Source organism: Suncus etruscus, chromosome 9 (assembly GCF_024139225.1).
Source record: "Suncus etruscus isolate mSunEtr1 chromosome 9, mSunEtr1.pri.cur, whole genome shotgun sequence".
In the NCBI taxonomy this organism is placed as follows: domain Eukaryota; kingdom Metazoa; phylum Chordata; class Mammalia; order Eulipotyphla; family Soricidae; genus Suncus; species Suncus etruscus.
Genome location: NC_064856.1, coordinates 9,862,038 through 9,882,309, shown reverse-complemented (window position 1 = coordinate 9,882,309; position 20,272 = coordinate 9,862,038). Strand labels below are relative to the sequence as shown.

At 40.2% G+C, this 20,272-nt stretch overlaps 1 protein-coding gene and 1 non-coding gene across 2 annotated transcripts; both read left to right on the top strand.

Annotated features, from left to right (window-relative positions):
* The first annotated feature begins 1,159 nt into the window (after positions 1–1,159).
* On the top strand, positions 1,160–1,221 carry LOC126019211 (U7 small nuclear RNA). Its single transcript, XR_007498955.1, has one exon. It is a non-coding gene; the product is annotated as a U7 small nuclear RNA (small nuclear RNA).
* Positions 1,222–8,138: 6,917 nt separating this feature from the next.
* On the top strand, positions 8,139–19,322 carry BPIFA3 (BPI fold containing family A member 3). The gene is made up of 7 exons (XM_049779500.1): positions 8,139–8,262; positions 13,701–13,851; positions 15,457–15,564; positions 16,360–16,509; positions 17,121–17,205; positions 17,919–17,982; positions 19,249–19,322. Exons 1-7 carry the CDS (start codon positions 8,139–8,141, stop codon positions 19,320–19,322), a joined length of 756 nt encoding a protein of 251 aa, XP_049635457.1.
* Positions 19,323–20,272: the final 950 nt, after the last annotated feature.

Genomic DNA, 20,272 nt, shown 5'->3' with positions numbered 1-20,272 from the left:
CTTTCCTTGCATCATTTTGCATTTATTGCCCCTTTATCAAAGATTAATTGATTGTATGTCTGGGGAACATTCTCTGAATACTCAAGTCTATTCCACTTATATGAGGGTCTGTCTTTATTCCAGTACCATGCTGTTTTAATGACTATAGCTTTTAATACAATTTAAAGTTGGGGAAAGTGATGTCCTCCCATATTCCTTTCCCCAAGGGTTGCTTTGGATATTTGTGGGTGTTTATTGTTCCAAATGAATTTCAAGAGTGCTTGATCTACTTTGAAGAATGCCATGGGTGTTTTTTTTTTTTTTTTTTTTGGTTTTTTGGGTCACACCTGTTTGATGCTCAGGGGTTACTCCTGGCTCAGAAATTGCCCCTGGCTTGGGGGGACCATATGGGACACTGGGGGATCGAACCGCCGTCCTTCCTTGGCTAGCGCTTGCAAGACTGCTTGCAAGACACCTTACCTCTAGCGCCACCTCACCCACCCCGCCATGGGTATTCTTACTCTCACTGTTTTAAGAATCTGTTTTGCCTTCTAGACAGACTGCTGCTATTAAACAATTTTCAAGTCACTGAGTAAATATCTTCAAAGTGAAGGAGCTGTATTTGAACCAACCAGGTGAGAGACAAAAGCATATTTCCATTCCTTAGTAATTGTGTTTGACCTTTAGGTTCATTATTTATTTATTTATTTATTTATTTATTTATTTATTTATTTATTTATTTATTTTTGGGTCACACCTGGCAGTGCTCAGGGGTTACTCCTGGCTCTATATTCAGAAATCGCCCCTGGGATGGGATGCCAGGATTTGAACCACCATCCTTCTGCATGAAAGGCAAACACCTTATTTTCATGCTATATCTCTAGCCCCTAGGTTTATTATTAATATGCCATTTATTAATTAATTCATAAGATTTCAGGTAAGTATCTACTATGTGCCAGATGTTAGGGATAGAACTGTAAGAGCCCAAAAACTTCTCTTTTGAAGCTTATATTCTAGTTGGGTATACTAATAAGGAATTAGGAAATATGTGTACAGTCAGCTAAATTCCAGAAGGTGATACAAATAAAACACAGCTGAAAAATGCTAAAAGGAGAAGATAGTGTGAGGGACGGGAAGAAGTTATCAAATTAAGATTATAGGCTGTCTTAAGACTCTTGAAGAGTGTTACAGCTCTTTTAGAATTTGTCCAGCAGGGTTTCTGGTCTCCACCGGAAGCCCCACCCCCACCCCCACCCCCCAAAAAAAAGACTCTTGAAGAAAGTGTTTCAATGGAGGCCTGGAAGATAAGTCAGGGATTTTTGCCAAGACTTGGGAAAACATCCTAGACAAGAGGAGGCGCCTATACAAAGGCCCTGAGGCAGGAGAATAAACTTTCTTTTTTTGAAGAGAAGAGGAAGAGGAAGCAATACCTTTGGAGTATGGAGTACTTCATGATAGTAGGTTTTAGTTTTTAAAGGATGCTTTCTGCTGGCAAACAGAAAGTTTTCTGTAAAAGGAAATGCTATTGTTCATTTATCACACCTTCGTTTGCAATTCTTTTGTTAAAATACCTTCCAGTCAATCACTACTACCTAGATCTCCATTCTTTCCAAAAAGGCACAGTAGTCCCCACCCCACCTCATTTTACTGTTTTATTATTCTTTCTACTTATTGTTTACTCACTGATTCTACTATATCATTTCTTGCCCATCTCCACTACTAGAATGTAGACCTCATGAAAGCAAGAACCTTACCTTTATTTTCTGGAATCTTGCAGGTGTCAGGATTATAAAAGTAAATCAGACATGGCCCCTGACCTCAAAACACCTAGCCCTGTTAATGACACAATAGGCAGTTTTAGGTGCTGAAAGCTGTTCTGGTTGAGATTCTGTGGAAGTGGTTAGACCAGATCCAGAAAGCTTCCAAGAAATGAAAGGATTTTCAAGGGCATTGTGAGGAAAAGCATTAAAAGCAAAGGCCAATACTGCTGTATAAGGACAGGTGGGAATGAGAAAGAATCTCTGCTTTGGGTAATGGAAATAGCTTGGGTAACATCAGAACTGCAGTGGAGCCTGAGGCTTCTCCTCTGAGGGGTCAGAATACATTATTAATAAACTGCACTCACTCATGTTTTCTGAAGACAAGGGTGCATTTGGTAGACTGGGTCACATAGAATATAGTAGAATATTGTACTCTCCAAGACAGGGGCATAAGAAATTGAGTAGCCAACAGCATAATTGAATTTACATCCTTGAGTTGATTAGCTTAGTTTTTTTTAACACTCTAAACCAATAATTTTCAATAGAAATATAACATGGAATGCATGTCTAAGTGTCCCATTAGCAATTGTCTTTGATATCTTGTGTGTAGTAATACATATAACACATTTTGATTTGGATGAGATGTATGTAGCAAGTGCTTGATACTCAAATATGAATAATTGCTGCTGTTTTATACTAGCAACTCTAATTTGGTACTAGTGAAACTTTGGGAGGCCTAGAACATTTAATTTTACCCCTATCAATACTTCTAGATTTCTACCAAATCACAGAAACTCCTAACTATGCTCTCTGACCATATTCAGTTCTTAATAATATATGATTCAGTCAGGAATCATATTGTAAATATGAATGAATTATCAATGTTGACATTGAGACACATTTTTGGGTTAACCAGGATATCTGGCAGCATTTGACATCTGGCCAACATGAAGTGTAAAACCTATATAGTTTATGAAAGGGGATCCAGTGAATTATTATTATCCAGGGGTAGGCCTCATAATGACCAGCTAGAGAAGTGTTCAGCACCATGTATGGTACCATGTGGAGAGGGAAAGTCTCTCAGCCTCACTTACAACCTACTTAGAAAGGCTATGAATAATTTGCATGAAGAAATATAAGTAATTGGGGCTAGAGCAATAGCACAGTCAGTAGGGCATTTGCCTTGCACACGGCTAATCTGGGTTTAATCTCCAGCACCCCATATGGTCCTACGAGCCTACCAGAAGTGATTCCTGAGTACAGAACCAGTAGTGATTCCTAGCGACGCCAGGTTGTGGTCCAAAAAACAAATAACAAAAAAAGAAAGAAATATAAGTAGTAAAAAGAAGGAATGCCTAGATCACCTTTGACCCCAGAGATTATAGAGAAGGACTGAGGAGAAAGGAAATCAAGGGGGAAAGGAAAATGAGAAAGGGAAGTAATGGGCGAACAGGGTTCAGGCCTTAGGTTATATTGATGATATGGAATAGTAGTATAGCTATAAATCTATAGACTCAACAATACTGAAAAAATGAGATCTAATTCACAACCACCAATTTTTTGTAATGTGCCTCTCAAGGTGGCAGCCAGTGGATGGAGATGATGGAATATGGGAATACTAGTGATAAAAGTTGACATGGGTAGTAGGATTGGTGTTGAAATATTAAATGTAAAACACTCAAATACCAATAACTCTGTAAATCATGCTTCTTTAAGTTTAAAATTTTTAAAAAGGCTATGAGTGTACTAATATCTTTATTATTTATATCACACAGAATTAAATCCTCCTGACTGGTCTCCTGCCTCAATGGTTGCCACACACCACAGTTTTATAGTGCACATGTTTATTATTTAGTTGCTTCCTCAAATTTCATCATTCACATTGAATTTGAAGAGGTTCTACCTTTCCGGATATCCAGGTTGTTCAACTGTAAATCCCCACCATGATCCATGTATTGATTCATTGTAATCTTCCTACAATAAATTTTTTTGTAGCTCTAATCCATGGACTCTCCTGTTTCCATAGCACTGAGTGGAGTGAGATGATAATGAATGCCTGACATGATGGTAGTCCTATATCATTATCTTTTGTCTAGAATGACAAAAGTTTGACAGTTGATGGAGGATATCTGGAATGAGTTAGCCTTTATCTCAGAAAGATTAAAATAATCAAGTCCTTGATAGTTGGAACTGATCACTCTGGACAGGACAAGAACTGTGTGCTGAAAGGTGATAAAGTGATAAGCATGATATCCCTTCTTTAGCAATAGTGCAAATCACAATGTCAAAAAAAGAATAGAGAGAGAAATAGAGAGATAGAGAGAGAAGTAAAATGCCTACCCCAGAGGCAGAGGAGGAGGAGAGGAGGAAAAGGTGGAGGGAAAGTGGGATCACTGGTGGTGGGAAACGTGCACTGGTTGTGTATATGTATGACTGAAACTCAATCATGAACAAATTTTTATAATCATAAACGATTTTGTAACCATGGTGCTTAAATAAAGTAATTATATATTGAATAACCTGAGCCCATTGTCTCAGTTTCCCTCAAACTAAATAATGGGCATCCTGTCATGTCTGACTTGCTTTCTGAACTGGTTTTTTTTTGTGATATGGTTGGCTGACCCTGCTTGACCACAGTTCCTTCACTGTAAAGCGAGTGTTGGTCTCATCCTCTGAGACACAGCAGAGAAGAACTCTTTACATGATTGTGGTTTATGAGAAAAAAAAAAAACCTACTTCAAGGTAGAAACCTACCTTGCAAGGTAGAAAATCTATCTCAGCTTATTCCCTTGTACTACCAACATTTCCAAAAACATCATGAGTCACAGCTTCTATTTCCTCAGCACATTTTTAGATAATTAAGCCCCGCTTTCTTTAAAACAACTTACTGTCAGTTAATCTAGAACGTATTTTGTGGTCAGCAAACCCTCAATCAGTATTCATGATCAAGTCTTAGCAAAGAACACTTCCAACAGTCATTTCAGCCTACTTTCCTCTGTTCTTCTTTATTTTTATCACTACCTTGATTCCTATCTCATAACTTTACATAAATTATATATATTGCATTACCTTTAAAACAACTGCACTGCTTATTAATCTTTTGTCTCTTGGTTTCTTTGTCTTCCTATAATCTGCTTGCTGGAGCTGAGGTTGGTTCTCAGCAAAAGACATCTTTGTTAGTTTTCTCTGATAGCCATGGCCAAATTTAGGCTTCATGTATGAATAGTTCTCTCTGTGATTAATTAGTAGTCCTGCTCTCTACAACAGGAGCCTGCTAGATTCTTGACTAGACTGTTCTCAGAAAAAGTTTCCAGTACATTGTTAGCATTATGCTCATTAGATTCGAGAGAGAAGAACTTAGCAAAACACACATTAGCAAGCAGGCAAGAGAAAACTCTCAAACACTCAGGGTCCTAGCACTTGGATGAAATTTGTGGGAATCCAGTGGTTTAGAGAAATTCAGCATAAATGCCTGTTCTAACAAAAAACAAAAAACAAAAAGAGACACAAAGAAATCTTCAAGGTTTGTATTTTTCTTCTAATCTTATTTTCATCCTGTGACTCTCTGTCCTATTAACTGAACTTTCATTTGTGGCTCTGCTTGGAATATCCTTGGACCTTATGGGACCGTATGTGGCTCTTAGCTTCTAAACATTGCTTTAGACCACCAAGGCCTTCACTGCCGTTCATTGCTTCCTTCCCAACACATCGTCATTATTGCCTCTCATAAAGAGATGGTTTCTTACAGGTCTTATGCTTTTGGTGATCCCAACACTCACTTTGGTTCTTCATCCTCTGGGACCATCCACACCACCCTCTCCTTTGGTTTACAGGTGATGAAGTGAGGTTCAGAGAGGTGAGGGATGCCCTTTGATCATGGTTCTGAGCTTTAAATCATGAATTCAGACCTGAGCTTAGTGCTATCATCCTCTTCCTACTCGTGAGAGGAACTATGCATAGACTGTACACAAATAAAGAAAATGTACCTAGTTTAAATGTATCTAGAAAATGTGATCCACAGATCTGCAGACCAAGTCTGCCCAGAGCAGAGGGAAAGCCATCATCCCTCTTGGAATCTGAATGATACAGAAACCCAAGCATGTATAATCCACATGATGTGTCATCGAACTGACTCCCACTCTAAGCCACCCCTCAGCCCCAACAGTTCTTTCCTGCTTCCTGGTCTTGCTTCAGATTCTGAGAGTTTACAGCTCTGCATAGTCACTTATTTAGATTCAGTGGCCCTGAGAACAGGACCTGAGAGCTCATCCACCCCCCAAAGAGCCAAAGACAACAGGCCTGCTCCTCCCTACAGTATCTACTCTTCTGTTTTCTTGACAAGAAAAATAGCAAAATTCCAACTGGTTACACAAGACCAGGAAGACTAGAAAAGTACATTGCAAAGTAACTGATATTCTACAAACATCCCCCAGTGGAGCGTGAATCCTGAAAAAGGACCTGAGATGGGGAAAAGCCATCACCCTGAACTAATGCTTTCTGTATACTATCTTAAGAATCCCAAAGCCAACCCATGCATCAGAAACAAAGAAAAACAAAACAAGAAATCAAAGGCCCAAGACTGCTGCAGAGCTTTGTGAAAATTGCAAAGGACCCTATACACCCCACTTCCTGCCAGGGAGAACAGTAAAATAAAAGGTGGCTTATGTCTCAAAACTCACAATAGATTTGTGGGGTCCAGACCCCTCCCCACATCTGTGTCACTGCAGAGGATTGAGTCAGGGATAGAGTGAGGGGTGAAGTCAAAGAAGCTACAGGGGAGCTTGCTGGGCCAGAGGCATCACCTGAATTTTGCTTAGGGTCCAATGAAAAGCCCAGGGAGTTTTGAGCAGAGCCTTGCCAGGATCTAACTTTGGTCTTAACATGATCTTTCAGACTGCTGGGTAGAAAAGAGATTGGAAGTGATCAGAGAAGAAACCAGGCAGGAGTTTCAATCGTAATTCAAACCAAGATAATGATGGCCATAGACTCTTCAGATGTGTTCAAATTCTAGATATGTGGGATTTCCTGGAAGATGGATTGAGGGAGATAAGGAAAGAGGATTCAGAGTGGCTCTGAGAGGTTTGGTAGTAGCCATTTATATAGTTGTGGTGCCTTATCTTGAGATGGTTAGGACAGAGGGAGCTGAAATGACCCTCAGCCCCAGAACATCAAGGTTAACTGATGCATTCTCTTCAAACTTCCTGTTCTCTCTAAACCACATCTAAAGCCAGCCAGCTAATCAGCTAGTAATTCTCTTATTCTGTCAGAGATAGTGGGACATTTTAAGCATGTAGCAAAAACATTTTGTGTTTGTGGAACACATTCTTTTCCAGAACTCCAATGATCATAACCATAAGCAGGCTAATTCCCCATAGAGACTCCAGTTCACTCAAGACAGACTTGGTTTTAGCCAGACCCCGGGTTTTGATACTATGCACTAGGAGCTCTGAGTCACCCTCAGGAGTCTTAGTAAAGCATCCCACCCACTCAAAAACTCATACGCTTAGCTTTCTAAGAAAACCATGTTGTGGATATGCAAAGTGTGAATATGCATGAATAATCAATCACTGCTTTTATACAGTAAAGACCTTCCTCACTGAGGACTGATATCTTCACCCTAGCCCTGGCTTATGAATTTCAGCAGAATATATAAATCTCCCTGGAAGATTGGGACTTCTTTGAAAGTGATTTCCCATTTTCTTACTTGTAGTCAACAATAAAAACTTTCCTTTCAACAACTCTTTGGTTCTACTTTTCAAACTCACTCCCTTATGTTCAGTGGTACTTGTTTCACTTAAAAAACCCTCATGAGGATTGCCATGTAGTCAACATGGGGAGGGGATGGCCACCGACAACAGGATAATGAATATGATCAATATATTGTCCTGAAGAAACTTCCAAGTTGATGGGAGATTTAGAGAGAGACTCCTCATAGTGTCAACTGCCTAGTCACTCCACAAATGTTCAGTAGGATTTAATGTATGGTAAGCAAACACTGAGGTGGTTTTGAGACAGATCTTCCCAATAAAGAGTTCTCATACAGTCAAAGGCTTTGGGTTACTTATCTTCATTCATTCATTGAAGAGTCACAGGCATCTAGCAAGAGCAGTATTTCAGAGAAGACGCTTGCTAGATGACCCAATAGTGGGCCCCCACTGGGTGTCTAAGCAACAAGGCCTTCCTCTGGAGCTCTGTCCTCTCCCTGGTTCCACCTGCCACCCTCACTATGTGAGCACACCCCAAAAGCAGCTGCCTATCAGGATAGCATGCTAGGGTCCCATTCTGGTGTCATCTTCCCATAGAAAACCATGGGCACATCTATCTGGGCAGTCACCCCAGCAGCTATCTTCCTGGACACAATCTGATCCTTTTTGACACCCACAGGTCCCGGAACTCAAAATGCATCTACTCTGGAGGCTCCTGGTTCTCATCAATGTGCTGTCCTTGCTCTCAACACTGCAAAAGCAGCCCTGGGCTGGCCTGATGGACACCCAGATAGACAGAAATTCTGCCCTAGTGAGAAGTAAGCCAAACCTATGCCTTGCTCATCATCACAGGGAGGGAAAGGAATCATCTGGCTCCCATCAGACCCTTGCTGTGTGGTATCTGGCCAGCCTTTTCTTCTTCTTTACTTAGATATCAATTAGGTTTTGTTGCTGCCATGCCAGCTCATGCTCACTCTCATGAACCACAGAATGGTACTTCCTTGTGCTTTATTTTATTTTTATCTCGTTTATTCATCATTTCACTCCCCTGAAGGAGAGACAGGCCCTGCACTGTCTTTCTGTCTAAAATGTGTCTAGATTATTATTTTGTCACAGCTGCAATTTTTATTACAGTAATTTACAGGCTTAAAAGACTATTGTAGCGTTACATTGGTAGCACACCAGTTATCCAATAGCCAATATCCCCTCAATACAATCTACTAGACTCACCCCACTATTTCAATTCAGGCCCCCGCTCCATAATTAACCTCAGTCATAGTGTCAGAGTCTAAGATTTGCTTGCATTTGACTTTTTGTTTTCTTGATTTGTTTCTTTACAATTTGGCATCTGGTGATTGTATTTCTCCTTGCACATATTCCTGTTCAGATCTGGGAGAGGATGATATCCAGAAGGAAATGCTTACTTACTTTAACTAAATATTTTCCAGATTGTTCTCTCGGATGCTGTGGTCAGGCCAGATTCATTCCAGTAACAAAACAACATAGCTCTCTCTCTCCAATTTCCTATCATGAGGAATATCCGTTTCTGTTAGTCTGCTTGGGCTACTATTGCAACTTATCACAAACTGGGTGGTTTAAACAACAGGCATTTTACTTTCTCACAATAAGAGGCTGGAAGGCCAAGATCAAGTTACCCAGAGGTGTTGGGTCTGTTGAGAGCCTCCTTCCTGACTTGAAGTTGAATGTTCTACCTCTTGCTGTGCTGTGTGATTTTTATTCTGTGTGTGCATAAGTCAGAAGCCCAGGCTTCTCACACAGACAAGAGATCCTTTGAATTAGATTCCTGCCCTCTGACCTTTGTCATAGGCCCTTTTCAAACTGTCTCTCTAAATAGGTCACATTCAATATGAATTTAGGAGTGGAAAGGGGACATAGTTCTCTACAGAGTATTGTCTTTCTAATTTTTTCCAGTCTCATGTGTTTTTCTTAGACTATATCCTATTAGTGAGATGTTTAAGCATCACATTACTTGTTGTCCACTCTATTATCCACTTTAGGAGATATAATTTTGGGGGGCGTCCATACCTGAGTCAGGGGTTACTTTTGGCTCTGTGTTCAGAAATTGCTCCTGGCAGGGTCACGGGACCATATGGGATGCTGGGAATCGAACCCGGGTCTGTCCCAGGTTGGCTGCATGCAAGTCACATGCCCTATCTCTGTTCTATTGCTTCAGCCCCATGAATTTATTCTTGACTTTATTCCCTTGCAGTCTAAGCATTAATAAGATTCCCCCAAACTGTTATTTGTGAGTTCTTCAATAAAGAGTAAATTCTTGTGGGGAGGTGCAGTTAGGGTCACATCTAGTGGTGCTCAGAGGTCAAAATGTTTAGGATACTATATATGATCGCTGGGGATCTAACTAGGGTTATCTGCATGCAAGGCAAATTGCCTTAACCGTGTAACTATCTATCTGGTCCCAAAAATATTTTTAAATTATTTATAATTTCATTTTGAATCTTATGAATGTTTTGTTTTGTTTTGTTTGGAGGGGGAGACCTACACCTACATGTATTTAAGGTTTACTTCCTGGCTCAGTGCTCAAGGGCCACTCTCTGTAGTGGCTTGGAGGACTATGTGATATTAGGAATTGAATCTAAGACTCTTGTATAAAAAGCATGTACTTCAACGTACTGAAGCTTAAATCCTTATATCTTTAGCATATCATGTTAAATTGATTCCAACTAATTTAAAGGTTTTTGTTATTACAGTAATAGCACTAGTATACGTTGAAGTTGGTATTGATGGTATAGACAAGAAAAAACTTGATTTTTTAAAAAATTAATCTTTATTCAAAAGTCTTACTACTTATTAGTAGTACTTAATAGTTGAATTTCCCAACCACTTATTAGCTTATATTATTTATTATATTTGTGTTTCTATCTGGGATATTATTTAGTCTACAAATAGTGAGGTTTAGCTCTTTATTTTAAACCTTATTCTTCTACCTTTTATTTTATTCATTTATTTATTTTTGTTTTTGGGTCATACCTGGCAGTGCTCAGGGGTTATTCCTGGCTCTATGCTCAGAAATTGCTCCTGGCAGGCTCAGGGGACCATATGGGATGCTGGGATTCGAATCACCAACCTTCTGCATGCAAGGCAAACGCCTTACCTGCATGCTATCCCTACGGCCTACCTTTTATTATTTTTAATTTAGCTAAAACCCACTATTGAAATAGGGAATGTAACTAGAATTTTCTACCAAATTTGATACCCTTTGTAGAGTTTTGAAATATAGTTTTTATTATGATAAGGATCCCCTTATATTCCAAGTTTTAATTTTTTTCTTATTCTTCATTAAGTTATTCTTTATTAACTTTAAACAAAGTTTTTTGTAAGAGCCTGTCTCAAATACAGGCAGGGGTGGGTTTGTAGTTGGGTTTTATATATATCATATATATTTTATATAAATATATAAAGAATACCTCCTTCACCAGTGCAATGTTCCCACCACCAAAGCCCTCCATCTCCCTCATCCCCCATACCTTGCATGTATTCAAGATAGGCATTCTATTTTTCTCATGCACTACCATTGTCATGGTAGTTGTCAGTGTAGTTATTTTTCTAACTGAACTCACCACTCTGTGGTAAGCTTCATAGTGTGGGCTGGACCTTCTAGCCCTCATCTCTATTGTCTCAGGGTATTATTACAATAATGTTTTGTATTTTTCTTAAGACCCATAGATGAGTGAGACTATTCTGTGTCTATCTTTCTCCCTGTGACTTATGTCACTCAGCATTAGAAAACTATTAGGTTTCCATGTCCATCATGTATAGGAAAATTTCATGACTTCATTTTTTCTGACAGCTACATAGTATTCCATTGTGTATATGTACCACAATTTCTTTAGCCACTTATTTGTTGTCAGGCATCTGGGTTGTTTCCAGATCCTGGCTATTGTAAATAGTATTGCAATGAATATGGATGTGCAGAAGGCATTTTTGTGCTATGTTTTTATGTTCATTAGGAGAGGAATTGCTGTATCATATGGGAGCTCAATTTCCAGTTTTTTTTTGAGAATCTCCACATTGCTTTCTATAGAGGCTGAACTAGACCTCATTCCCATCAGCAATGAATGAGAGTTCCTTTCTCTCCACATCCCTGCCAGCACTGATTGTTTTTATTCTTTGTGATGTGTGCCAGTCTCTGTAGCATGAGATGGTGCCTCATTGTTGTTTTGATTTACATCTCCTTGATGATTAGTAATATGGAACATTTTTTCATGTGACTTTTGGCCATTTGTATTTCTTCTTTGAGGAATTATCTGTTCATTTATTCTCCTCATTTTTTGATGGGATTAGATGTTTTTTCTTGTTCTGTCAGTATCTTGTAAATCTTAGATATTAGCCCCTTATCTAATGGATATTGGGGGAATAGTTTCTCCCATTCTGTGTGTGGCCTCTTTAGCTCTTTTATCACCATGGGTTTATCCTTGGGATTCTGGTTCCCAGTGTGGTATAAAAATTATGATCAGTGAAGAATGTCCTTATCAGTAGGAGTACAAAAAAGAGACCTTTCCCTAGAATATAAAGACTAATTATCTAGGCCCTCCAGTTTGATTCCACAGCAACTTGAACTTGAAAGAACCACTACACAGTGATGGCACAGATTATCAATAGCCTTAGCTGAACAGGAGTTAAATAGTGATTGAATCCAAACAGGATCCATATAAAAATGATAGGGTGGATGAAAGGAAGGTGGATAAAGGTGGATAAGTGGGAAGCTGGAGCAATAGGCATTGGTCCTCAAACTTTTTAAACAGGGCACCAGTTCACTGTCCCTCAGACAGTTGGAGGGCTGAAGTATAGTAAAAGCAAAAACTGTGAACAAATTCTTATGCACACTGCATATATCTTATTTTGAAGTGAAGAAACAAAATGGGAACAAATACAATCTGTGGTCTTCGGGCCATAGTTTGGGAACCACTGGGAGGATCAGGTACTTGTTCTGCAATTGGGTAATACAAGTTCTACTCCTGGCACCACATGTTGTCAATCTAGCTTCACCAGGAGTAATACTTCTTTATAGAGCAAGGAATGAGCCCTGAGATCCACTAAGTATGGCCCTAAAACCAAAATAAAGGTGAATGTGTAGATGGGTGGATGAATGGATGGATGGATAGATGGATGGATGGATGGATGGATGGATGGATGGATGGATGAATAGATATATAGATGAATGCCTGGATGGAAGATGGACAAGTGGATGGACAGATGGTTGAATAGGTAGATACTAGTTTAATCTACAGTATCTGCTATTCACAAATTCTCAACTGTTAATCATAACCAAGAGTTACTAAGAATTTCAGGTATACTTATTTATATGTTTCACTATATCCTTGAACTTTGGTTAATGTATGTCTGTCTCTCCTACTAGACAGAAAGCTTGTTTGTGTCTTAGTGCCAGCACAGGTGTTGAAATTCACTTGAAACTTAATACTCTAGAGGAATGACCTTGGAATTACCCATAAGCAATATCTAACATAGATATTATCATTGCCGTTAAGACATAGCAGACATTATGACTTAGAGAGCTGACAAATCTAGGGTTTGAAATAAAGTCATGACTCCATAGCTCTTGTTTGTTGTCCACAAAAATCTTAGAGTGCTAAGGTGGCCTGTGTTAACTAGCTCCAGAGGAATGAGGTGAGAGGTTTCTGTTACTCTTCAGTCACCCACAGTTCTCAGTACAGGACTCCATTAAAATTGAGGTTGTCAGTAAAATCAATGTGTCCTTTGGTGAGGTTCAGCAGAGCTGTTAGTCACCCATCTTGGGCCGGAGAATCTAGAAGCAGAAAGACAGGATTTGAGCATGGCTGTTGCCATTAAAATCTCCTTCCTTTTTTGGAATCCATTCTGCTCTGTTCCATTCAGACTCTGGTTCATTCTGGATTTCTCATGAGAAGAATAACACTTATTCTTTCTGTACCTACCCACCTATTTTCCCCTTCAACCAACATTTATTATGATTTAATTCATTACATCAGGCTTCTGGGTTCCAGATGAATAAAATACAGTCCTTTCAAGATTGATCCCCTTCAAGTGCCTACTGCCTTCCCGAATCTCACTCTGCGTCCCTTCTCAGCCTACAAAGTGGGATGAAGATTGTGTGTCAGCGAGGGAAGAGGGAGGATGATATGCTTCAATCATTCACTGGGAAGTGGGAGCTCCAGACTTTGACCTGGCTCCTTCTCTCTTTCCCATGATGCTATTCAACTTTCTTGTCCACTTTCAGTTATTGCCCAGGGCCTCATGAAGCACAATGCAGAGCACCGAATCCAGAACCTCCGCCTCCTGGACAGTGTGACTGCCTCAGGGCAGATGACCAATGGGATGGTAGGATGGCTGATTAGCAGCATAGTCCTCCAGAAGCAGCATCAAGGCAGGTGCGATCTGAAATTCTCCCTGGCTCATTTATAAAGCCCATGTTTGAGGACAGAGCTGAAAGGTTGGAGTTGCCAAAACTACAAAGAGTGGAAGGAGGAAATAAAGGAACAGTAGAGCCCAATACAAGCATAAGTGGGAGGAACTTAGAAGAAAAGAAACCCCCAGAAAGGATTTTAGGAGTGGTGTTAAAATATATCTATTTAAATCTTGGCCCTGCTACCAACCTTGGGGGAAATTTCTGGACTTGTAAATTTTCATTTGTAATATAGGGACTCATAACACAGTGCAGATAAATATCTTGGCTACCACCAAGAGAAACTGGGGCTACAGCCAGTTCACAAGCCCCACTTTCATTCTGGATGGTTTTGTGAATCTGGGCAGGGCATTTGAGTTCTCTGAGCATCAGGTTGAGTCCTCAACAGGGAGATGGACATAATTGTCTCCAGAATTTAGTAGGAGCTTTCTCCACTGCACATCTCTGACGTAGGAGCCCTGGGTTTCCATCAACCTTGCAGAGCTGTGCACACCATGCTTATCTATTTGAATGAGAACCCCTATTTACCTTCAGAAATTCTCAGATGTGAAAAACTGCCTTTATTTCCTTGTCAGCGAGTTATATACTGACTCCTTCCTATGTAACAGCACCTCAGCAAGACTATGCCCCAAAGGTTCCTGCCTGTTTGGATCTTATGTTGTAATGAGTAAGTTTGGCCATGAAAAAACTCATTTTAGGTGGAAGAGAGATATTATAAAGACAAATTTAGCAAAATGAAGGTGAGTATAAGAGGACACTTCTAGAAGTTAACCCTAAGAGGCAACCATCCCAGCAAAATGTGAATTATGAGAATAAAGCATGAAGGAGTCGAGAATAGGTCACAGTGAGTGTAAGGCCCTGAGGTAGGAGAATAACTGCTACATTTGGGAAAGAGAGGAGAACTCTCAATTGCCAGGAAATAAAAAGAGAGAGGTTAGTAGCAGATGGGAATGTGGGGCTGGGTGAAGCCAACTCCAAAGATCATAGGGACCCTGTATAGCTTCTAATTTTTTTCATAGAGTAATGAGAAAGCAATGGAGAAAACTGAGAAATAGGAGAATGTTAGAGTCCCCTTTGATGCTCCATGAAGTAGTCTATAAGGAGGTCAAGAAGCCTAGTAAACTTTTTGATAGTGCATCTCCAGACAAGAAATGGTGACCATCTGGATCAAGAGGATAGAAGGTTGGATAGGCCAAACTCAGACTATCTTCTCTGAGTAGAATCAAACTGCTTTGCTCAGAGATATGAGATCATGGATATACTTTTTGATATGAGAATTGAGAGAAGTCAAAAGATTCATCCTGGATCTTAGGTCTGGGTACCGGGGCAGATGAGAGATGAAAAATGGTTTGTGAGTAGACCCAGGATCTGGTTTCCAGTTGACTGTGGGTTACACAAATTAGTTGTGGGAATCTTTAGGGATATGCAGGGGTAGCCTCTGTTCTGAGATTCTTCAGCACATCTCTAAAAATCCCTTGTCTTCCCATTGTATAGGAAGACCTTACTGGTTAGCCCTCAGCCTTGACCTCTGAGATCTCTGACCTGTCAAGTTCTCTGATCTTTCCTGTAGTACCAACATCACCAACATTCATCTGGACTATGAAGGGATCTGGATATCTTTCCATGAAGACTGGTTCTCAATGAATATCACCCATGAATTTGACATTGACTTGAACCAGTGAGTTATACAGAAGTGAATTCTGAGAATTTGGCTACTTTTACTGGGAACCTAGAGACTTGGGGAATATGTGGGACATTTGTCAACTCTTTTTTGGTCTGAACCCGGACACAAATTGGATCTTCAAAATCAATCAGTTTGTAATCTTGAGCAATTTATTTTATCATGGTGATCCTTGAAAGCTATTATATCTCATCAAATGTCCTTTTTGGTTTTTTGTTGTTGTTGTTTTTTGTTTGTTTTGTTTTGAACCACATCCAGTGGTGCTCAGGGGTTACTCCTGGCTCTGAGCTCAGAAATCGCTCCTGGTAGGTTTGGGGGACAATAGGGAACATGGGAATGGAACCCGGGTCCCTGGGGGTTGGCCGAATGCAAGGCAAACTCCCTACCTCTGTGCTACCACTCAGCCTCATGTTTTTTGTTTTTTTTTTGCTTGTTCTTAAACACAACACCCACTGTCCCAGACAAAGGTCACAGATAAATAATAATTTTTTTAAATAAAGCTGAACTCTCTCAACTTTTGGATTTATGAGGGCCCTAGATCTGGTCTAATAAAGAATTGACTCTGGAAAAGTTATGCTAAGTTATGCTAACTGCAGAAATTGATGTGCTCATATTGTGGTCCTACAGGCTAATTGTTGGAAGTTACTAATGTGGGCAGTGTCCATTTACATGGAAAGCCTTTCTTCCTATTGACTGCTTGCATCTTCTTCCATTATGTGTTTCTTCTCTCTCTCTCTCCCCCCCCTCCTTCTCTATTCTCCCTCTCTCTTCCGTGTCTTGTCTTGTCCCCAGGGACTTCAACAACAAGATCACAAAGATGCATGTAAGCCTAAACCTCACTGTGGAGTTCTGGCTGGAGAAAGATGAATTTGGCCGCAGAGATCTGGTGATAGGCAATTGCCATGTGGACCCCAACAGTGTCAGCATTACAATCCACAATGAGTAAGACCCATATCTCCACTTCTTCCACTTGAAGCTTCCTCCCTATCTTCACCAGTGAACTCCTGTATCTTTTGCCTGATTTGCCTTCCAGTGCCCTCTAAAGGTTTTTCACCAGCTGTTCATGCAATATGTACTATGAATGTATAATATGACAACCTCTAAGAGTACTTGATGCTATATGTAGGAGAGTTAAAAAGACATTAAAAAGAGAGTTAAGTGGCCATCTATATTCTGACTCACCATGTCTGACAGTTCCAACAGACTGGGTATCCTTTGAGGACAAGATTTGTGTCTGATTTCCCTGTAACTTTAGGATTGACAAAAGAAACAAAATACTCAGTGAATGTTCATTCATTTATTCATCAGCCATTCTCTGAACATCCAGACCTTGCTATACATTGAAGAAGAGGACAGAATAGGGGAAAGCACTACTCAATTGGTTGTAATCTAAGCTGTGCTAACTAGCTATGCTACTTGGTGTCTCTATGACTGTCACAGGGACATCTCTAGTTCTGGGCTGGATGGGAAGTAACCAGGCCATGTAAACTCATCATAGAACCCTTGCCCTATGGCCTATTACATATCTCTTCTGTCTCCATATCTCTTTCTAGAGATTACACACCAAAGATGAGGTTTTTTCTCCATAATTTCAAAAATAAACTGGACAATGTTATCCCACACCTGGTAGGAAGTCAGGTAAGTAGTTTATTTGGACATCTTGATCTGGAGGTCATGATGTATATAGATTTATATATATATATATAATATACATATATAGGGATAGATATGGGTTGTATACATAGACATGGACATAAAATAGATGGATATAGATAGATAGATATAAATATATATCTAGATATTTCTGCCATCTAGTGAAAAATGTCAAGCCTAGAACTCTAGAACCTTGAAAGATTTCAATTAAGTTTCAGTGTTGGGGCCAGAGTAATAGGACAGTGGGTTAATAATAGTACAATAATAGTACAGGGAGTTTGCCTTGCCTGTAGCTGACCCAAATTCAATCCCAGTATCCCACAGTCCAGAGTACCACCAACTGAGTGCAGAAACAGAAGTAAGTCATGAGCACTGCTGGGTGTGACTCCAAAAACCAAAATACCCCCTACCGCAAACAGTTTCAGTGTTGCCCTCTCCTGGCTGTGTCCTTGGGCAAGTGGCTCAGCCCAGTGGTAGCCTGGGAACCACCACAGTATTGGATTATTGGATTGTCTTGAAGCTTCAGGGAGAAACATACAACAGTGTTATGCATGATACTAACACAGAGCTGGTAGTTAAGGTAAGAGAGCCATGTTTTCACATGACTCCAGACATCTGGTAGTGCCTGAGCTTATCTGCCCTATGGTTCTCTTTACATGATCCCTGTTCTGACCCTTTGCTCTCTGCTTTTGGCTCAGATGTGTCCTCTGATTGAAGAAATCCTTAGGCAAATGGACGTGAAGCTCTTAAAAAGCCTCATGGGTAAGTGTGTGTGTCTTCTCAGGAGGGGACCTAGTGGTGGGCAGATGGCTAGCAGTGGTGCCCTTATTTGGAGCTCTGGTTGAGGCTTACCAGGTGGAGGCAGGGTGAGGGCTCTGTCATAAGTGCTCTGAGAGTTCATAAAGATGGCAATAGTCATTAGTCATTATTATCTGCTGCGGACTGTTTTATCCTAATGGGATAAAAAGTCCCTAAGCATAACCTTAGTGGATTCTTATCCCACTGAGAGTCAAACGGGAGCACGAAGAGGTGAATATGAAATAATGAATTATGAAATATGAAATGAATGAGACCACACAGAATGCATGGGGACTTGCGTTTAGAAAAACGAAGACAAATTTATTTTTTGAGCTGGGTAGCTTTTAAGGTTGAGGTTTGGAATGCAGGGTGTAATTTTTGACATCAAAGAGAGTGGGAGATAGTTAGGGAAAACAGAATGAAAGACCATGGATAAAATTTGCACATTAAAGAACCGATACTGAAGTTGAAAAGAAGTTTTGTTTTGGGTTAGCTTTGTTTTGGGTAAGCAGAGGAAAACCAGGTAATTTTCAGGGAAGTGGGAAGAGAGAGGAATGTTTTAGAGTTTTTGGGGAAAACTGAAAATTGTTTTACTGTGAGCTAAGTTTTAGGAAAAAACATGATCTTGGCACCACGGTAGCAAAGATCACAGGGAGCTTGGTCAGTGGAAGACTTTTGGCGGGATTTGTACTGTCCTTCTTTGTTAGAAAGAATTACTAAGGCCTGATTTTTAGTAATGGTTAAAAATAAAGAGAGAGATAGTTACAGCCACTTTAGAATTATGGCCAAACACTCCACGCAAAGGGTCAACTGATTTTGACTGCTCTAAGCGGGCCTTTTTGGCAAATAATTCTTTTTCAGGAGTGCAACACTTTTAATGTGTGCCCTTCCTGAGTGGGGCGCAACAATTATCCCCCCAAAAGAGACCCGACCAAGAAGATCATGCTCCACAAGGGTCTCTCAACCCTCCAGGTTATCAGAGATTGTAACTATCCAACCCAGTCCTTAGGAGCACAAACGCCTTTACCCTCACCCTCATGCAACTCATACATAGTCCAGGGTTAAGAGGACAGATGCATATAATTAAATACCCCCTGGAAAGAGTTTTGATATGAGTGCTTCTGGCATCAGCCCATAGTTGACATCAATGAAAGGAGGTCCCCTTCAATGTGAGTGTGGTGTGGGGAGTGGCAGGCAAGCTAGTATTGATGCAACCTCTTCTCCTTACAGAACAGGCTATGGCTCAAGAGCTCAACCAACCATGTACCTTGCAAGCACCAAGCTTGAATCCAGCTGTTCACTGATGACTGGAAGAAAAGACCACATCTGAAGACCTTAGTTTCCCTTGGATAGAGGTTTTGTTGCCCCCATAAACTGTACTCACAGGTCATATGAAATCTAATTATCTCATACAATTGCTTCAAAGGGTACAGGAATGCCACCAGCTTGGCAAGGAGGTCTGGGTTCCCAAGATCAGACCTGATAAAAGCCCATCACAAGACTGACCTGGACCTGATGATCAACTGGGGAATATCAGGGAAACCTCCTTTTATTTCCCCTGGCATCTTAGTGCCAGATGTCACTCAAGGATTGGCTCATCCATGGCAGCAGCATCTTGTTCATTCAACTAATATACACTGAGCACCAATTCTATGACAAGCCTAGGAATATAGACACAGGGTGGCAAAGAGTCACACATAAATGGTGGTGTGGAACAGAGCTGAGTTCAAGTTCAGCTCAGTTCATGAGAAATCACATAGTTGGTGTGCTTTAGGATCATGACTGACACCAGTGCCCAGTGTAGGGCTGGCACAGAATGTGAGTGGATGAATTCTAATGGGGATGAGTCACTGGACCTCTTGGTCTTCATCCTCTGTAAGGGGATCAGACAACATGCAGGATGTTAATAACATGAACCATCACCTAGCTGCAGGGAGGAAATTGTACAACATCTTGAATCCTGGAGGTTCTTTTTTTAAAAAATTTTTTATAATTTTTATTTTTAATTATGAGAATAAAGATGCAAAGAAAGAGAACAAGGTAAAGTTACAGTGGAAGGACAATCACCCATAATATAATTCTCAGAAGAAGTCCCCTTGCTGCTAACTTAACTTTGAACTTTCAGCCAAAGAACATTAAGACAAACAAAATAGAATCCATGTACAATTACTTTGTCCCTCAAGTCCCCAGATTGTAACACATTATAATATTTCTTAACAGCACACAAGGCAATCTAAAGCCATAAAACTTACAT